Here is a 19506-nt window from a genome sequence, read left to right as displayed (position 1 = left end):
TTGTGCACTTGGCATTCCCAGGTCTGAAGTGAGACGAGTGCGCCAGGAATGGAGCATACGCGGTTACCGTGTTGCCCTGCCGCGGCAACAACCTTTGAAAGTGCACTGCATTTGTGACTGAAGCCTGCTGCAGTGAAACCAGGTCGATTCCTCCACCTGGAATGACAGAGAAATCGGCACTGTCCCGTTTGGGAATCCTCAATGTATCTCATGAACTGAAAGCCGCAGAGACGTCCTTTTTGCTGCGTTCGAACCTGTAAGCGAAGTAGACTGAACTGGCAAACTTTGGGTCCGAGTGCGCCTGGGACCGGTGAGTACTTCCAACACTAACCGGTGACCCCTAGTGCCAGGGCCCCTTTTTACACACAAGTGGCCCCTGAGGGTCCCCCTCCTTTCCACTGCTAGTGCGAACTAGCAACTCCATCCCGCTCTCTGGAACTGCCTCTGCCTTCAAGTGGAGGTCCTCCCTGAATAGTGGGAACTTATTCTTCATCACCTCATCCACCTTCCGGAGCTGCTAGAGAGCCCTGAAGAGACCCCGTTTTGCCCACTGGAACAACTGCATGCACTTGCATTGCATGTACTATTGAGCACAAGGCTCCTCTCTTCTTAGGGCTTGGACTGCCTCTTAGCTAGGTGTGCTGCTGATGTCGAAGGGGCCTAAAGACTACCTGCACTGCCTGTTTCCTTCCCATCTAGGTTGTCAACATATTTCGTGCATTTAACACTTTAGACCCCAATGGTCTTGTATATACATTGTATTGATAGTGTTGTGTTGATTTACTTAGTATTGCTGTGATTATTTTGCTATGGTCTGAGTTACAAAGGCCTTGTAATACATGTGTCTATATTTTTGATATAACACCTGTGTAGGAGTAATTTGTAAGTGTCCTTGCTCTGTGTGCTCATTGAGGTCTTTCAGTCACCCACACCCCTCCTGAGGCTTAGTCTTGACCACCTGCCATAGCTACCTTGATTGATCTGGCTTGTCCAGAGGTTACCCTGTTCCAAGAAACTAGGCTGGCCTTCTGAACTTCTGCCCACCAGGTCAGAATTTAGAAATCCATCCTAACACTCGTGATCCGGCGCTAATAGCGCCGGACTGAGTAGCAGTAGCGCTATTTACGCTGGTGGTATCTCAGCGGTATTACCGCTGGGATACCGCCAAGGCTCTGATAGAGCCCCATATCCCCTTAGCTCAATGACCTGATAATCATGTACCACTCTTTGCACATAGCAGCCAATGCAAAGCTGAAGATGGAAAGCTGGGGTTCGAGCCAAAGTTCTACTACTGCGGCATGCTGTGAGCTATCAGGCATACCACAATTTCTAATGCCTGTGCCTAAATAATGTAATTATAATGTCCCCTATTTTTCTGTCTTCTTGCCTTTTGGATTAAATGTAAGAAAATCCAGAGACAAGATGCTCCTTGCACTTGAAAACAGACCAAGGTTCTTCATTTGAATAGATACATATTATGTTTTATTTGCAAATGTAAACAGTAAAATATGACAATAAACTTGATTCTCTACCTTATTGAACATTTACAAATTAATTTCAGATGCAGCAAAATCAAAAAAGGAAGAACATTATGTCATCATTCCACAAAGCTCACTGATGCGTTTGCGCATAAAGGTACGTTTATTTTTTTTTTTAAATAAGCTACCTTTTCATTAACAAGTAAAATGGTTTAAAATATGTGGTTTTGTCAGAAGACCACTTTTGTGCAGCATATTTCAAATTTTTTATGTATTTTTTCCCTGGATAGCAAAGCGATCATTGGACTGTAGACCAATACAGCTGATTTGAATTCATGTAACATTCCAATTCATTGGAATATTTCTCCCATTCTCTGAAAATAAATCATAAACATATACATGGACTAAAAAATGAAAAGCCATGATTAATGAAATTATCCAATTGCTAACAGATGAGTCACAACATCATAACTCATAGATGGCAAGCTTATCTACCCACCTCTGGCCAAGTTACAGAATATGTTGTGCCATCTCAGCACTATCAGCTCCAGATATACACTGTCCATAAATAATGGCACATTTCACCAGCAATGGGTGGTTAGGCAGTATTAGTCCTGGTACCAGAAGATGTTTGCACTGTGTGCATTTCTTTCTCACCGGAAAGCATATCAAGTAGGCTTGTTATTAGGCAGGGAAGCCATCTTTGCAAATCAGATCATGAGTAAGTGCCTCTCAATGAATTCTTTGTGGGATTCCTTAAACGTAAAGTACCTCTTTTCAGCCAGCAGAAAATGTGGAAGAGTGAAATTCATGGTTGGTTGAAGGCAGCTTTGAAGTATGTTCTGCAGAGTCCCAGAGTAATATCTTGGGCTAGCATTTCGTGGTGAGATACATGCGAGAGTGTGTGAAGGAAGATAATATCTAACAGTATTTATTTATTTAAACATTTATACAGTCCTTGCTCTATCCAGAGGTTCCCATACCCTTTCTTTGTTCATCTGTAGATTATGTTATTTATTGTAAATTGAATTTGATTGTTTTCGAAATAACATGGAAATATACAAACAAGGGGGTGTTTGTCCTCGGCACATGTTTCCAACACAGGGTCTTTCAACTATTCTTCCCCCCTTCGATCCCCAAACCCCTGCCCCCTGCAAACATCACTGTATGTGACAGGTCCAGCCCAGAGTATACAGCTCCAATTTAGAGAGGTGGAGATTGCTTAAGTAGCATTCCGTGCGCGTCCTGATCCTCCTTCTGCATCAGCTGGGACCAAGCGAGACCAAACAGTTTAGTTGCACGTCCCATTTCTCAACCCAAAACTGTTGCAGAATTGGTGCTATTCCCCCTCAATGTCCGCACTTCCACCATGGATAGCTGCAGTGATCCTATCCATATGGTAAATGTCCCTATCTGTGTCAGACCACTCCTTCAAACTCGGGAGTTTGCTTCTCTTCCAATGTCTTGCGAGGCATGCCCTTCCAGGTAGCAGCAGAAAGTGGGTCATATGCAGCAAAGAGTGCCATTGTCTCTTGTATTTGTCCATGCCAAAAAGGACTAACATAGGGCCCAACACACCTTCCCTTCCTCCCACATCTTTAATCCATCCCAGAACCTCAGCCGAATATACCTAGACCTTCGGGCATCTCCACCACATGTGCCAATAGTCAGCTCTGTCCCCACATCCATGCCAGCACAGAGGGCTCACTGTAGGGAACGTCTTGGAAAGCTGCACCGGGTCGTATTTCCACTGATAATTTCACACCACAGAGTTTATACTGACAAGCTATTGATGTTTTGAAAGCCGTGCTACACATGAACTGTCAAAGGTGTATGTTCAGGTCCAGGCCCAGGCTCCTTTGCCACCTCTGCCGGAGACCCTCCACCGCACCCCCCGTGTTTCAAGCAATGCTCTATAGAGTAATGAGATGAGACCGTTCATCTCTGTGTGTCCATCTAGCACCTTCTCTACGGGCGTGAGGTCTCTTTGGACCGGTATCTCCAGTTTTCAGCTGTGAAGACCCCTTTCTGCTTAGTTAGAGGACTACAGGCAGCCCTCTGAGACCAAGACTGGCTTCCAACTCCTGCAGCCCTATGAACCTCCCTTTGACCCATAGTTGAGGAAGCCGGGATAATCCTGCCTCAAACCACTTCTGGTATCCCTCTGGTTCTGGTATCTCATCCAGTACAGACGGGGCCCAGATGTGACTCATCAGAGAGGGCCATGTGGTAATTCCTTCCCCTCCGGTGCCCTTGCCCCAAACCTCCCAGTAAACCCAAAGAAATGGGTGTTCTCTGATTCTCCTCGGGAGCTGGCCCCTTGGTACCCAGAGCCATTCCCCTACCGTGGCCGGCTGCATGTGGTAATTTTCAAGGTAAATCCACTGTTTATCTGAGTCCTTCCACAGGTGTGGTACCATTGCTCTCATTTGTGCAGCTTTGTAGTATAGCATTAGGTCCGGGAGCCCAACCCCCCCCCCTGTCTTTGGGCAGTATCAGGGTATCATATCCCACCCTCGGTTTGTGGCCTTGCCAGAGGAACCTCACCATCTGGGCCTTGGTATCCCGCAGGAGGGCCTCCGGGGCCCTTGTGGGTAGCTTTTGAAAGTAATACAGTACTCTCAAGAGAAGGTTCATTTTGAATGCATTTAGCCTCCCCATCTATGAAATCTGCCCCTTACCCCAGCTTGTCATGTCGTTAATTAGCCTGTGAAAGAGAGGGGGTAATTTGCCTCACCCAGATTTTGCCCAGGTCTAACGATGCTAACCCCCAAGTACTGTATGCTCTCTGGTTGGATTTCCAACCACAAGAGCCAGAGAAACTCTATATCTCTCTGGTCATCATCTGCGAAGGGAAACACGACTGACTTTTCACTGTTCGCCTTGAAGCCTGAGAAGGTCCCATATTCCTTGATTATTTCTAGGGCTGCCGTGGTGGAGCTCATTGGATCGACCAGGTGCAGCATGACATCATCTGCGTGGATCTGTGGTAAATTTTCTGCGACGGAAATGACTGCATGTAAAAGGTAAGTTTTCTTTGTTTTCGGGTCAGCTGTGGGGGTGTCTCCCGCAAACCTCACTCACTATACTGTGAAGTATGGTGAGCAGGGTGCTGTGGGGGTTACTCAGGCAGCCCCCACAGTCTTTTTAAAAGCATTTTTTTACCGACCCCACCAAAACATTTGGTGGTATGCTTTTTAGGTCTTTTGGTTGGGTCGGTAATCTTAAATCCGTCATTTTAAATCAGTAATTTCGTCCTATACCATCTGCGTAAAGCCCCACCTTGAATTCCCTCTCCCCCACCTTGATTCCGTCTACTTGTGGGGTCGTCCTCAGCTGTTCCACTAACAGTTCCATTGATAACGCAAATAGATGTGGCGAGAGGGGACATCCCTGCCGCGTGTGCCTCATCACTTTGAAGGACTGTGACAATCTCCTGTTAGCTGCAACCCATGCCACCGGGGCTGAGTACAGCACCCATATCCCCTTCAGGTCCCTCTCTCCAAACCCATACTTGTGCAGGACTCCGCAGAGGAAGCCCCTGTCCACCCGGTCAAATGCTTTTTTTGGCGTTGGGGGCAGCCATCACCGGGTTGCTTGATTCTTTTGCTGTGACCTCCATCAGATGGATCATTTTGCACAATGTGTCGGCTCCCTGTCTTCCCCAGATGAATCCCACCTGGTGAGAAAGGACCAGTTTTGGCATGACCCCCCTATCTTTGTGGCCAGCACCCTAGTAAAGATAATGGCATCCATGTTAAGAAGGGATATGGGGCGATATGATTTACAGCTCTTGGGATCCCACCATGCCTTAGGTATAACCGTTATCAGTGTTCTACCAAACGACGGGGGTGACCTCCTCAAGTTCAGGATGTTATTAAAAAACCTGGCCATGTGCCGGGCAAGAGTGCTTGAGAATGCCTTATAGAACCCTGCCATGTACCCGTCGTCCCCAGGGGCCTTCCCCAGTTTTAGCCCACCAATCGCCGCAAGCACCTCCTCCTGGGTAATCGGGGTCTCTAGGTCTTCTACCTCACTTTCACATAGGGTGGGCATGTGCACTCCTCCCAGGTACCTCTCCAGCTCCCCATCCTCAACCACACTTTCTTCACTGTTAAACTGTTCATAGAATGTGGCAAAGTCCTGCAATATTTCCCCCGTGGCGGAGTGTACAGACCTCCCTGAATCCTCAACTGCAGCCACCCACCGGTCAGCTCTCTGTCCCTGCAGCCTTGCTGCCAACAGGGCGTCTGCCTTATCCCCCCTCTCGTAATATCGCTGTTTAAGGAAGTGCAAACTGGAGACCACCTCTAAGTCCTTCAACTCCCACCGTTTTCCCCTTGCTAGCTGTAATTTATCCTCGTCTTCCGTCCCTCTATCCAATTCCCTGGCCTCCAATCCACAGATCTCAGACCTGAGCATCTCCATTCTGTGGGTCCTCACCCTTTTCTTGGTGGCTCCTTCTCATATCAGGAGGCCTCTCACTGTGGCCTTGCCCACCTCCCAAACCGTCCCGAGTTCCACCTCCCCAGTGTTGTTGATGCTGAAGTATTCGTCTATTGCTGCTCTCATTTCCACAGCAAAGACAGCATCCTTTAGTAACATGTCATTGCAGCGCCAGAGGGATTCTCTTGTTCTAAGGCCTCTCAATGAGATTTTCATGTCAACCATGTTGTGGTCTGACCAACTAATGGGCATAAACTCACTTGTCATCACCCTTTGCCCATTCAGCTGTTGTATAAACCAATAATCGATCCTTGATCTGGACACATGGGATGGGGAGAAGAAGGCATAGCCCCTGATGGCGGGGTGGAATTCCCTCCACTCATCGATCAGGTCCTGGTCATTCATATATCCAAGGAAGCCCTCCCCTTCCTCTGCTCCTCCGCCCCTCGGCTGGCCATCCCTGCAAATGTGATCCATACATCTGTCGGTCCACATACTGAAGTCCCCTCCTAGCAATAATAATCCCACTGCTTGGCTAAGTATTTCCCCCATGACCTCTCGAAGGAACTGAAACTGACCCGTGTTCAGTTAGTGTACCACTGCAAAGGTCACCTCTACTCCCTCCAGGATCCCAGAGACCACTAAAGCCCTCTCATCAGCCTTCTTCCACACTTGTGGTTCATCCAGCCTGATTCTACGACTAAGGAGGATGCCCACTCCACCCTTCTTGATGGGTCCCGCGGCCCAGAAGACCTCCCCAATCTGAGCCCCCAGTATGTGCCTTTCCTCCCCCCTCACCAGCCTCGTCTCCTGAACCATCAGAACGTCTAGTCCCCTATTACGAAACTCCCTACCCAGCAGGGATCGCTTGGTAGGTGAATTCAGGCCCTTAATGTTCACTGTCCCTACCTTAAGTGCATCGGCCAGGCCCCCACTATCAACGTGCGCCATTCTGATTTTCAAACCAATGTCCCATCCCATCTATTCCACCAATAGTGTGGAAACTCAACTGCTCAAAACTGTTCCCCACCAACACCTGCACCCCCTTCCCATCTCATCCCCATGCCCCCTGAAGCTTCCGTTGGGTTCGTGGGCCCACACTTGGGAGCACCCGTAGCCGACACCTCTACTTTGTCCCCCCCCTCATCTACCCCTGTTCCAGCCCTCCCCCTTGTCCCCTCCATCCATTACCACTGAGCCAGAGGCCACCTCCTTCCTTCCGAGACGGCCACCTTGTGATGTGCCAACAAGGGTGACTAGTGCTTTTCATCCATCTCACTTAACACCTCAGTTCCCTCCGGTGACCCCTAAAACCTTTCCGGCCACCAGGCCTGTGTGTACATCATTCCATATTTTTACACATTGGGGGCTTATGATTTCGCTGGAGGTAGAGTGTTGAGCTTCTTGTATTTCCTGCCCCCTGGCATCCTCTTCTTAGTGCGTAGGTAGCCCTCCTGGTCCTGCTCCCTCGTCACCCCACCAGCGTTTTCTCTGGGTCCTTCGTTAGAGATCTGCTCCTTCAGGACATGCAAAACTTTCTGCGCCTCCTGGCCACTGGTGACCCGGTAGTCCACTTCACCTCTCTCAGAGGACAGTGCGAAAGGGAAGGACCAACTGTACCTGATGCCCTTATCCGTCATCCATTGGGTCAGAGGGCGACAGTCTCCGCCAGGAGAGGGTGAGGCCCGATAGGTCCTGAAAGACCTTGACTGTGTCTCCTTCAAATTGAACACTGCCCAATCACTTGGCTGTGGACTATCGGGATCGTAGATGAGGTATCCCCCTCAAGGCTCATATTTCTGTGTGTATATTGCTTGTCTGCCCCTACGTTTTATGACGAGAGCTCGTCCTCTGCACAGGTCACTTGGGAGGGTGAGTCCCGACTTAGTGAAAGCGTTGCCTAATGTTTTCCGTTGCTCAGGGTCTGTTCCGCGTGTCGTGGGACCTTTAGGTATTTGGTAATGTGTCCATGTTGGTTGGGTATAGGTCTGCGTCCAGGCTGGGGTTGTCATTTGCACCTGCCCACTGCTCGTTATGGTGATTGTATTGGGCTTGCCGCTTGGGGAGAATATTGATGATCTATGTCGCTTATACCTTTCTTGGCGGGTTATTTGGTTCCTCAGGTTCTTATTTACATATGGATGCACCAGGGAGCTCTCTTGGATGCTGCTTTTTAATCACTTTCTGCTTTGGCTTTGAAGTACCCTGCTGCCCTGATTTGTTTAGGGGGTCACCCTGGTTCGTGGATGGCTGGACCCGGGCTGTCGCGTTGGTGTGAGTCAGGCTATATCATGCCGTGCCTGATTGTGCTTCTGATTTTATTGTTCTCCAGGATCTGGTCGGTAACAAACCAGCTGCAGGGGCCTGGTCTTGTGCGTTGTTGGCGCACTTGTGTCTTTCCTGCTTAGAGTTAAAGAAGTTATTAGAACGTTGACCCATTTCACAGGATTGTGCTTTCTGGTGCTACCCCCGGCTCCCTGGGGGTTCTTCCGGGCCGCTTCGCTTGTCCTGCCGCTCTTATGCATCCGGATGAGTGAGTTTTGTATGCACTTGCAGGGTGTCAACTCTGCATCGGTCAGCGCATGGCTTCTGGCGTCCCACGGGGCAGTAGGCCCCTAATTCCACCCACCGTTGGGAAGAGAGAGGAGGCAGGCTGCAGCGCCATGCAGAGTTACTCAGAGTTTCAATAGGGCTGCTGGGCTGCTCGGCGGTGGGCGGTGCACAGGGTGCTTTACTTCTCGCCTGACAGAGCACGTACCTTCACCGGTGGGGATCCTTCTGCGGCTCCGCCTCTCCCCTCCACATCCTACAGGACGTTCTCCAGATGGGCTTGCTGTGACAGTTTCAATCCCGGGCACCCCGCTTTGGTAATTGTCAGAGGCCCCAGGCAAGGTCTGAGGAGTGGGCTGATTTTGGAGCGCAGGATGTTCAGCCGCCCGCTACCACTCAGCCCTGCCGTATGTCACAGGAGGTAGGGTTTTCTGCTCGGCTTTCACCATCTGTGATCTCCGCCAGTTGGGTTTTCCAGATTCAAATGTTTATTTCTTCCGTCGAGGCTCTCCCAATGTTTGCCGGTCCCCGCCTGCTCATGGACCGACGAGTCCTCTGAGGAAACGGTGATTGCTTTGTGTCAGCGGCTCCTCTCCCTAGCCTATGCCGAGTTCCCAGCTCGCTCACAGCACACACAGGGGTCGGGCAGGGGGGATGCCACCCACACCGACTATATGTTTCTAGTAGCGCCTGATCTTTATGTCGAGTGACTATTTGGCAGGCACCTGTTTCCCCTGATTTCACTCCTCGCATCTGTGTCCGGTGCTGGCTATGTTCTACGTCCTCTCACCTGGCCAGTATGTTTGGATCTGTAGGGCTTATATCTCGCAGCTAGGGTCTTGTTAATGGTCTCCGACCTGACCCTTCAGTGGGGGTAGGGCAGGACGGTCATTTCTCTCACTTCCCGCCTCAGCTCAGCTCGGCACGTACTATGTTTGACACCGTCGTTTTTAGTAGTCCAACAGCGCCCCTCTCACTGCTCTCTATATTCGACGTCATCCAATTTTAGCAATGTGTCCTAGGTGGTTATTCTCCTTCCCTTCCATCTTATCCTCCAATTTAGCAACCCGACCCTTAATATAACAGATGGAAGCTTGGATTTCTGTTTAAATGGCCTTGATCACCTGTATAATGTCTTTCAGGTCATCTCCGGTCAGGACCAGTGCTCCCCCGCCCTCAGCCATCATGTTTTCCACCCTTGTGGTGTCGACAACATCCTTCTCAGACTGCCTCCTAAAGCGCTGCAGGAATGCGATCCCCGCTAGCTCCCTCCTCTTCTGTAGGGTTGGGCCAGAGGCCCTCTCCTGCGTGCCCTCGTGCCACTACACCCCCTAAGGTCAACTCAGAATGTGGCCCCAAATGTATCCCTCTGGCCCTTTCACGCTGCAGTGGTCCACCTTTGTGCTTCTCTTTCCTTTATGCAACTCAGGTAGGACTGTGTCCGCCAGCATCAGATCCCTCACCCCCACCCCAGACCATGTCGCAGGATGGTCAAAAAACACTCCAAAACACTATTTGACAGGTGCTCCAGTATAGATTTATTTGTTATATCTTCACAAGTTGTCCTCTACACGTGTTTCACCACTTTTAAATGCATTGAAGGAGTAGTTCGGAACCCTGACCTAAATCCATTGTAATCGAGGAGCTACAGACATTGAGGGACTGCCCCACCAACTAATTAGAAGTAAATACTAGTGAAGACTGATAGAAACAAACCCCACTGGAAATCAACCCTTAAATCTTCAAAACTTCAAATCAAAACACATTTGAGTGTAAACAAAGATCTTATTAAATACATGCACATCTCCTGATGAGCCACTGCATTTAAAAGTGGTGAAACACGTGTAGAGGACAACTTGTGAAGATAGAACAAATAAATCTATACTGGAGCGCCTGTCAAATAGTGTTTTGGAGTGTTTTTTTATTATTGTTTTCAAGCTCTCTACAGCCTGGGGAGCTACCAAACACAGACATAGGCAGCACCAACCCAGTGACAGAACTATTACAAATTTCAACAAATCTCCAATTACTCGCCTGATCCATTCCGAAACAAGGCTGTTTTAGTATGACCACATGTCTCAGGATGGGCCTGCGGGCCTATGTATCACAGTGGGCCACACGTGCCGCTTCACTCCTTTCACGTTGGAAGGGGACACTGACCTTCTACTATGCCGCTCTTTCGTGCTCTGGGTCTGCGATGGAGCTCTGACTGCTTTTGGAGGAGGGATGGCACTTGTCGGTGTATTCCTCACTGTTACTGGGTCCAGCGTAACCACAAATGGGTCTGCACCAGACCAGTCTTCTCGGAAGGACTGTGTGCTAAGGGCAGGGGGCCTGCGGCCCAGCTCCTTCTCTGCCAGCACTCCTGAGCAGACCGCAACAAGAACTTCTCCGGGCTGGGTGGTGGACTGCGACCTTCTCCGAGCTGCTGGACTGTTCAGTGTCAGGTGGAGCCCCTCTCCTAGCTCTGCTTTTCCTCTGGTGCCTTTCTGAGCTCCGAGTGCATCCACAGCTGGTCCTGGTGGGTCTTCCGATCAGCCGTGGGGCTGCAGTACCAGGGGCCTGTCCGCCTCGCTGTGTGGGAATGGGGGTACCCGGGTTTCAGCACTCTTTTCCTTCATGCCCTTTCAATTGCTTGGGGCTTTCTGCTGCACTGCCTACTCTGTCGGGGTTGGGCCGCCTCAACGCCTACAAGGAGCCACAATCTGCTCCGTCACCCGGCTCACACTGTGTACAGCCGCCAACAAGTCTAAGTTAGCTCCTTAAACAATCGGGGGGACGCCACAAACGGCTGTCTAAGGACGGCACGTGGCGGAGCTCTATCCTTACGTGACCATTTGGTCCGTGCCTCCTGGTGGTCTCCATCTATAGATTTTATAAGGACCTCCGTCATCTCCCTCACTTAGGGTCCTGACTCTTGCCCTCTCCACCAGCTCAAAATCCATGCCATGACACTGCTCCTCCTTGCTGACATGCTACATGCTTGTTTCCACTTTAGGCTTGACACCTTCAGATCTGGGTCTCACCCCCAATATCTGCCTTGGGTCAAGCATACCTCCTGTACCTTCCTGTACTGGCATGATGTGTACTGGCTATCCCCTGGTGTGTTCCTCTGATGTTCTGAACCAAAATCCTCCAGATTTCTCCCTACCTGCTCCACATGACTTACAACCTCCTTCGTCTCTCTTTTACCCACCTCCTCCAGATAACTTCCAGCCTCCTTCCTCTTCTTTACACCAACCTCATAATCTTTAACCCCCTCCAAACTCCACCCTCCTTCAATCTCCTTCTTCCCACTTCAGTCTCCTCCACACTCCTTGCTTGCCCTCCACTCTCTGCCAAAGCTTCTGCTGCCAGCTCCTACTCTCTGACTGAGGCTCTAGGCTTATATGGCTAAGTGATCCCTCTCCAGGGTTGGGCTCTTATGGTTGCCTACACCTGTGGTTGTGACTGGGTGGCAGGCTGTGATCGGCTATGCCTTTTTGCAGCACCAGGGTGAGCTTTGGTGCCTTGGGACTGGACCATGCCTTTAAGGAGCGTGTCTGCCATATAGAAAGTCTCTCTCTCTGGTACCCTGGGACCCTGCTGGCATTTATCTGATGTATAATATAGTCTTGGTCAGAGGTTTGCTTCACCAGTCGTCTTTCAAGAATGTGAGGTGTTTAAAAGTGTTTTTAAATCCTGCAGTTTCCATGCTTGTCGCAGATCAGCCTTACATTGCTGGTACCCGAGTACGGCTTCAGTGCCTCAAGTGAACTTGCTTTGTGATCCCCTTAGGAAATCCTCAAGATGTATTCAAGCATATCTCAGATGTTTGTGTAGGCTCGCTGAGCAACTGCTGTAGGTGATTGTGAGGTCTCCACGGTCTACATAGGCTCTCTGAGTGAGTGTTCTAGATGTTTTCTGTGTCTCCCCACACCCGGAATTGACTTGCTAAGTGAGTGCCATAGGAAACTGTGAGGTGCTTCTGAAGCCTTGATGAGTGTTTGCTACTGCTGTTGTAAATGTTTAACTCCCTCTGTTATATGATTGCATATACTCCCTGCATTCAGAGCTTTTAAAGGGACCATGGAGCTTCATTACAAGTATGGTGGTGCAATAATAAATGGCAGTAACATGGTGGTAATTCCATTACTGCTGCATTAACACACCACTGTATTACAGGTTTGGCTGTGAGGTGAGGTAAAAAGCTGGCAGGAAATCTGTCACCTTACTGCCAAAAATCAGCAAAATCGGCTTCCGTCTCCCAACTCCCATAGAGTCCTATGGAACTCTATGGGAATAGGGAGTTACAAAATCTGGCGCTTGAGTTCCCATACTGCCAGGACCTGTAATGTCCCGGTGGCACCGGGCAAGTCAGGTGCTGGATTCAGTGTTACAGGGTTACGGCCAACCTTGTAAGGATGCCCACACAGTTGGTTTGAGTAGTAATGAGATCAGTTTAGCCATGCATTTTTTCTTTTAAGCCGCTGTGACAAGATCACATATGAGAGGCTAATGGATGTGAACAAGTAGACCCTAGGGGCTGGGCACTTTTGTACGCTCAACGATACTGGACCCCGGTATGGTACTCAGGGGATCATCGAGGCCTCCATCTCTTTCTTAGCATTGCATCTCACGCTCCCCATTATGCTCAGAGTCCACCTCCATGGTCAACAACCTACGTCAGGCACACTAAGAAGAGAAACAGGTTGGACATGGGTACTGGCCATTGCAAACAGCAGGTTATAATCAATACATGCAAGTTAACAGTGAAGTTAAGGGGCGAAAATTGAGCTTGCTGAATCGATTGCAGAATGGGATAAAGAACTGCCCATTGCTCCACATTTTTCTTAGATAAACTATGTTGAACCTGTCCTAGGGCCTTTGCTTTAAGAACCCAGCTGTAAAAACCCTGTCAGACTGTCTAGAGGTATAATCAGAAAAATGTTGTGACCATCACAATTGCTGCATGATTGGGGATTTTGTTGTTTTGAAAACCTGCAAGTGTTTATGGTTTATCATAGTTTTTTTTTTAAAAAAAGCAATTTTATTGATTTTATTAAAAAAACAACTCAAACCAAACTTACAGTGGATGCATAATGTCAATCACAAATAAACTTACATTGCTATAGTCAAACCCACTGTATCTCCCCCTCCCTCCCCCCTCCCCAGCCTACTCCCCCTCGTTTTCAGTCCCTCCCTCTTGCGGAAGGGATTCTTCTTCGACAGAACTCAGTGGGTCTCTATCACTTGGTCCATCATGCGAAGGCCCAAATAATTCAGCAATCAATTGTCTTCAACCTGATAGGGTTCCAGCTTCTTCTTCTATCTCCGCTTTACACGCTTCCTGCCATACCACAGTTTCTGCCTCCGCCCACTTCTGCAGATCCTTCCACCATGTTTCCATTTTCGGTCTATGACATGCCTTCCAACCCATCGCAATCCTTCTCTTTGCTAGGACATATGCTAGATCTTTCAGTTTGCTTACATGTTTAAGCTTACGTGGTCTGGGAAAACCTCCTATCAAACAAGCCCATGAGTATCCACCTTCATATGGATTCCTTTGCCTTCCATTTTCTGCGCTATTTCCCCCCAGTATCTCTCTATCAATGGGCACGCCCAAAACATATGCCCATTCCTGCATTTTCTTCATTACATTTAGGGCACACTTGACGTCCGGCGTTCTTAAATGTAGCTATCTTTTGAGGCGTCAGGTATGCCCTGTGAGTTATATACACTTGTATCTGCTGTAACCTAGCATTTCTCTATACTTTTTTATGATATCCTTGTGCTTTCTCCCACATCCCATCACTCATCGGGGCCCCTACTTCTTCTTCCCAGTCCAATCTAAGTTGCACCACCTCCTTGCCCGCTTGGGACATTATCATCTCATATAATCTAGATGTTTTGTGTCCCCCTTCTGCTATGTCATATCATATATGGGTATCGTATCTATAGTGGCGTCCGGTTTCTCTGCCAATGCCACTTCAGACCAGGTGTCTTTAATTCGTTGCACCACCCCGTGATACATAATATATTGCCCACCATGCAACCCCATTAGTTCCACCAGCTCCCCAAATTCCAATATCTTCCCCTCCTGCCACACATCCCCCATCGTTGCTATCCCCGCTGGTTCCCAGTGCCTCCTAATCATTAACCTTAGTTGCTTTTCTCTTCCCACCACAGTGACCAATGGGATCTGTGGGGAGCACGGGGATGGCTTTTCCATTAACTGGCACGCTCTTCGCCACATCCCCCAACCAAGGCTCATCATCCCCTGGCGGCCTTCCAACTCCGATTTAGGAAACCATATCATCTCTTGTAGGAAAGTATGGGGCGCAGTCCCTCTGAAACAGCCTGTCTTCTAAGGTAGGCTCATCTGAGAGCCATTTAGCTACGTATTGTAGTTGGCTCGCGACATAGTAAACTTCCCAGTTTGGTAATTTAATGCCTCCTCTCTCATATGGATTTTGTAATTTCCACAGGGCTACCCTGTTCCTCATCCGGTGCCATAAGAATTCCCTGCATATGCCACTCAGCCTAACAAAGAATTTCCTGGGAGTATGGGATGTTCGCAAAGCAGTGCAACAATCTGGGCAGCGCTACCATCTTGAGCATCGCCCCTCGTCCCATCATTGCCAAGGGGAGCTTCACCCAAAACTTCATGCTACTCTCCAATTTCTTAACTGTTCTCTCCGTGTTATGTTTATGTTAAGCTTCTACCGTATGATATATATCTACCCCAAGATATCTGAATGTGTCAACCTCCCATGGGATCTGTAGGATCGGAAAATGCTCTAATGGGAGCCCTCTATACCCTCCTAGCGGGAACATGCATGACTTACTTGGGTTCACAGCTATGCCTGATAATTCTGCAAACCTCTTCATCACTTCTAATATATATTGGAGGTTCTCTTCTGGGTAGCGCAAATACAGTAACATATCATCTGCATACAATGAGATTAGATGTGGTGTCTCCCCAACGAGAATACCTATCGCATCATATTGCTGCCTTAAATAAATCGCCAGGGGTTCTAAGGCTAAGATATACAGCATGGGGGACCATGGACAGCCTTGCCTGGTACATCTCCTGAGTTGCCATCTTTCAGAAACTACAGCTCCTGTCTTCACTCTAGCAAGTGGTGCACTGTATAGCAGTTTGACCCATTGGAGATATCCTGGTCCCATACCATAATTGGCTAAGGCCGCAGTTAGCCAGGGCCATTTGACCGAATCAAATGCCTTGATCACATCTAATGATACTATCGCCATCTCGCTTGCGTCTCCGTTGGTATGTTCAATAACTCGGTGGAGTCGCCTCAGATTATTTGAGATGTTTCTATTCGGCACATATCCTGTTTGATCTGGATGTATTAAGTTATTAATGACCTTCTTTAGTCTATTTGCCAAGACCGCTGTCAGAATTTTGCTGTCTTGGTTTAACATCGACAAGGGCCTGTAAGACCCACAGTCGCTACCAGGCTTATTGGGTTTGGGAAATGGTATAATGACCGCTTCACGTAAGGATTCTGGTAATTGCCCAGTTTCATATGCTTCGTTAAGCATCTCAAGCAGCGGGGGGAGTACCTCTGTTTTATATGCTTTATAGAATTTGCTTGGGAGTCCATCAGTTCCCAGGGCCTAGGGGTCTCGTTTTTATATAGCCATGCCAAACTCTTCCCCGGTTTGTCCCCTCCTGCGTGCTGTCTCTCTATATACTTTCTATAGTTGAGGTTGCATACTCTTTCCCAGTATACTGCACATTTCTGTTACAGGCCACGAACCACCTCAGTGTCTTTCTTGGTATTACCACCCCTTTCCGATGCCCTTTCTAGCTCCTTTTCAGCTTCCTGCAGATCGGTCAGGATCCCCTTCTGCAGTCCCATAGACTTGGCTATGGCAATCCCCCTCACCACCACCTTGAAGGCTTCCCAGAGTGTGCCCGCTGTCTTAACACTGCCAGTGTTTATCTCGAAATAACTTATTATTTCCTCTCGCATATCCTCCCTGAATACGTTGTCTTTCAGCGCCTCAGCACGCAGGTGCCATGTGGGTATCCTTCCCCTCGGGGGTCGGTATTGCCACACTAACATCAGTGGCGAGTCGTCCGAGAGGACCCTCGCTTTATATTCCGCCTGCGTTATTTCAGTCATTAGTTCATGTGTGACAAACACATAGTCTAGTCTAGTATATAGGCCCTGAGGGGCCGCATAGTGTGAATACTGTCTATCCTGTGGATGACCTGACCTCCACGCATCGTCTAGCTCAAAGTCTGCCAATAATGACTGCAATGTCTTTGCAGCCAGAGTGGGTCTGTCTACCTTAGTGTCCGATCTATCTATTTTGGGGTTTAACACACAATTGAAATCACCCCCCCATATCACCGCCTCCCCCACACTTCCACTGAGTTTACTATACAGGGTTCTAAAGTACGCTGCTGTGTCCTGATTCGGGGCATAAGTATTTACAATACATATCTCTCTATTTTCCACCAGCCCTTTCATGACCACCATCCTGCCGTCCGACTCCGCTGCCAAATGCAACAGCTGGAACGGGACATGTAGGGCCACCCATGTAATTACCACTCTTGCATAGGCTGAGTATGCTGCCCCTACTACCATCCCTTTCCACTTCTTCCGTAGCACTTTCAGTTTTTCCTGCGTTAAGTGAGTTTCCTGTAACAAGGCTATGTCCACTTTCTGCCTGCGCAGGTACATCATAACCTTGCTTCTTTTCAGATAGCTGTTGAGTCCCCTAACATTCCAAGTAACTATCTTAAGGTTTCCCATGATTCATATCGTTTTTCCCGGGGTGTAGGCACGCACCCCAATTTACCACCCTCCCCAACTACAACAAACCACTGCACACCCCCCTGCCCTCCCCCTTCCCCCCGAGCCTCGACCCCAACCCCAACAAATGCCCAGCTCCATCCCTGGATCTCAGGCCCTGGTTTATCATAGTTATGTTGCACAATTATTTGAGTTAAAAGTAATCTACCACTGTTCCCAGGCAATAGTGGGATCAAGTGCTGTGAGCCATGGCATTTCCAAAATAAGCCTGAAATGTAGTGTCATAATCTAATAGAAAGTATCCTCACCATTAAGAGATGCAATTGGCCCTGATGTCAGCAATGATCCATCAAGGAAACATACTGGTTTACAAACTTGTTTTATGGGTATTTGTACTTTTCTGGCTGATGTCTATAAAATCGCGAGTTGCTCTGGAATCAACCATGGCGGAGACTGTGATTTAAAAATAACCAAAGGTCAACGTGACTAACATGTGCACCATCTACTTTGCTGAGAAACTCCCCATCGCCGGAAGCCTTGAAACCAGCAGAAGCAACAACATCACCAAGCTGGAAACAAAGAGATGCAAGAGGAAACAGATAGGAAAAATACCTGTTCCTGCTACTTACCATGTCACTGTAACACGTTACCAATGCAGACCAGACTGTCGCCTCCACCCTACGTTCAGGAAGGACCTGAAGACTCAACCCTTCAAAGACCATCTTGCCATCCCTTATTCACCTCTTCTGAAGCTCCCGCCATCCCTTGCTTCCCCTTTCCATCCCAGTTCCTCTCCTATTCTTACATCCTTCCTTGTAATCCCCTGAGATGTTTCCTAGCTAGATTTGCACTAAATCCCAGGCTGCACATTGGACAATGTTAGCTACATTGTTTGGTGTCCTCACCATGAAGCTAGATGGCAGAGGTGTTCTAACAACATCCTATTTGCTTCCCACCCCTGATCCTTTTTTAGCTTTTGTAACTGTGTTTTATGGTTTGTGCAGGCATTCTTGTGCCAAATGTCCTGATTTGGGAGAGAACACCAGACAGCGGGGGTAATATGGATGCATGAGCACTGTGCTCAGTTCACCACTGTAAAATTGATTAGATTTGATGGACACTCGCTGTCCAGAAAAATCCCCTTGAAGGTGTTGACCTATCACGGCACAGAGAGAGACGAATCAACCTCAGTTAGGGAGAATCAGGAGAGACAAGACATCCTCCTAATTTCCACATTGGAGAAAACATAAGCAAAATGGCAGGATGGCGGTGAGGTGGGGCCATAAGCATAATCCTTCTAGGGATTATAATCCTCAAATTGAGCAATAGGCAACGTTGGTGTGAGCAATGTCCACAACAAGGAGAGGAAAATAATAGATACAATATACCGCAAGGGAAAGCCTATTTCAGCGGACAATTCTAAAGGCTTATCTATCATGCTTATCTATCATGTTCTGCCTGGAGACACAAAAGTGCACATTAGTGAAGAAGGTAGGACATGAGACTAAAGCTGTGGGGGAGATGGAGGCATTTAGAGAGACAGACTCAAGAGCAGATACATTGGACATACTACAAGAAATTAAAGACTTAACGACTAATCTAGAGGCTTCTTTGTCTGAGCTCAAGGGCAAAATGAATAAAGCCTGAGACCGATTGGAGCAACCAGATGTCAGCAAAACGAACTGAATTACGACTGAAATGAAGAATTAAATACCTGGAACAAAAAGAGAAGTATATCAGCCGAAACTGGAGGATATGGAGAATTGAGAGTGCAGATGTAATCTCCGTTTTGGGGAATACCATACAAAGAACTGTTGTGGTTCCTCTGTATGAAGGAGATGATGCAAAAAGGATCACTTTTGATACATAGAAGAGGAGACCCACTAGTTTGTGCTAAATCAGTAGCAGCAAAGCGTCATTACTTTAAGGAGATGTGGACATTCTAAAAAAGACTGAGAAAAAGAGACCATTGACATGAATGGCAGTAAGGTGAATATTTTTCAAGAACTATCAATGAGCATGCTACAAAAAAAGGAAAATGTGCCAAGTCATCACCTGATTATTATTAGATAAAGGGATTCGGTACGGGAGGGGCTTTCATTTTTTTCTTTCCTTATGAGTTTGAAATACCTACAAACTGACCGACAATGAGGACGTCATCCAACTTATGCAGGACCTATGCATACATTTGGGACCAATGATAAACAAGACAGGCAAGACTGATCATGAGATATTCTTTAATGTGTTTGCCGGAGCTCGGG

The 19506-nt window shown here is 48.2% G+C and overlaps 1 protein-coding gene across 4 annotated transcripts in view; it reads left to right on the top strand.

The window, feature by feature from the left end:
* FAM124B (family with sequence similarity 124 member B) overlaps positions 1-19506 on the top strand; it is a 271679-nt gene that overhangs the window by 134902 nt on the left and 117271 nt on the right. For all 4 annotated transcript variants that reach the window (XM_069618169.1, XM_069618170.1, XM_069618168.1 and 1 more), the window contains exon 2: positions 1562-1635. Coding sequence is in view for 1 of the 4 variants with exons in the window: in XM_069618170.1 (XP_069474271.1) it covers positions 1562-1635 (74 nt within the window). In the remaining 3 variants the exon portion in view is untranslated. The remainder of the gene's footprint in view (positions 1-1561; positions 1636-19506) is intronic.

The sequence above is a fragment of the Ambystoma mexicanum genome, chromosome 10, assembly GCF_040938575.1.
Source record: "Ambystoma mexicanum isolate Mex_15411 chromosome 10, UKY_AmexF1_1, whole genome shotgun sequence".
NCBI lineage: Eukaryota > Metazoa > Chordata > Amphibia > Caudata > Ambystomatidae > Ambystoma > Ambystoma mexicanum.
The sequence above is the reverse complement of the archived record's forward strand: the minus strand, read 5'-3'. Positions and strand labels throughout refer to the sequence as shown.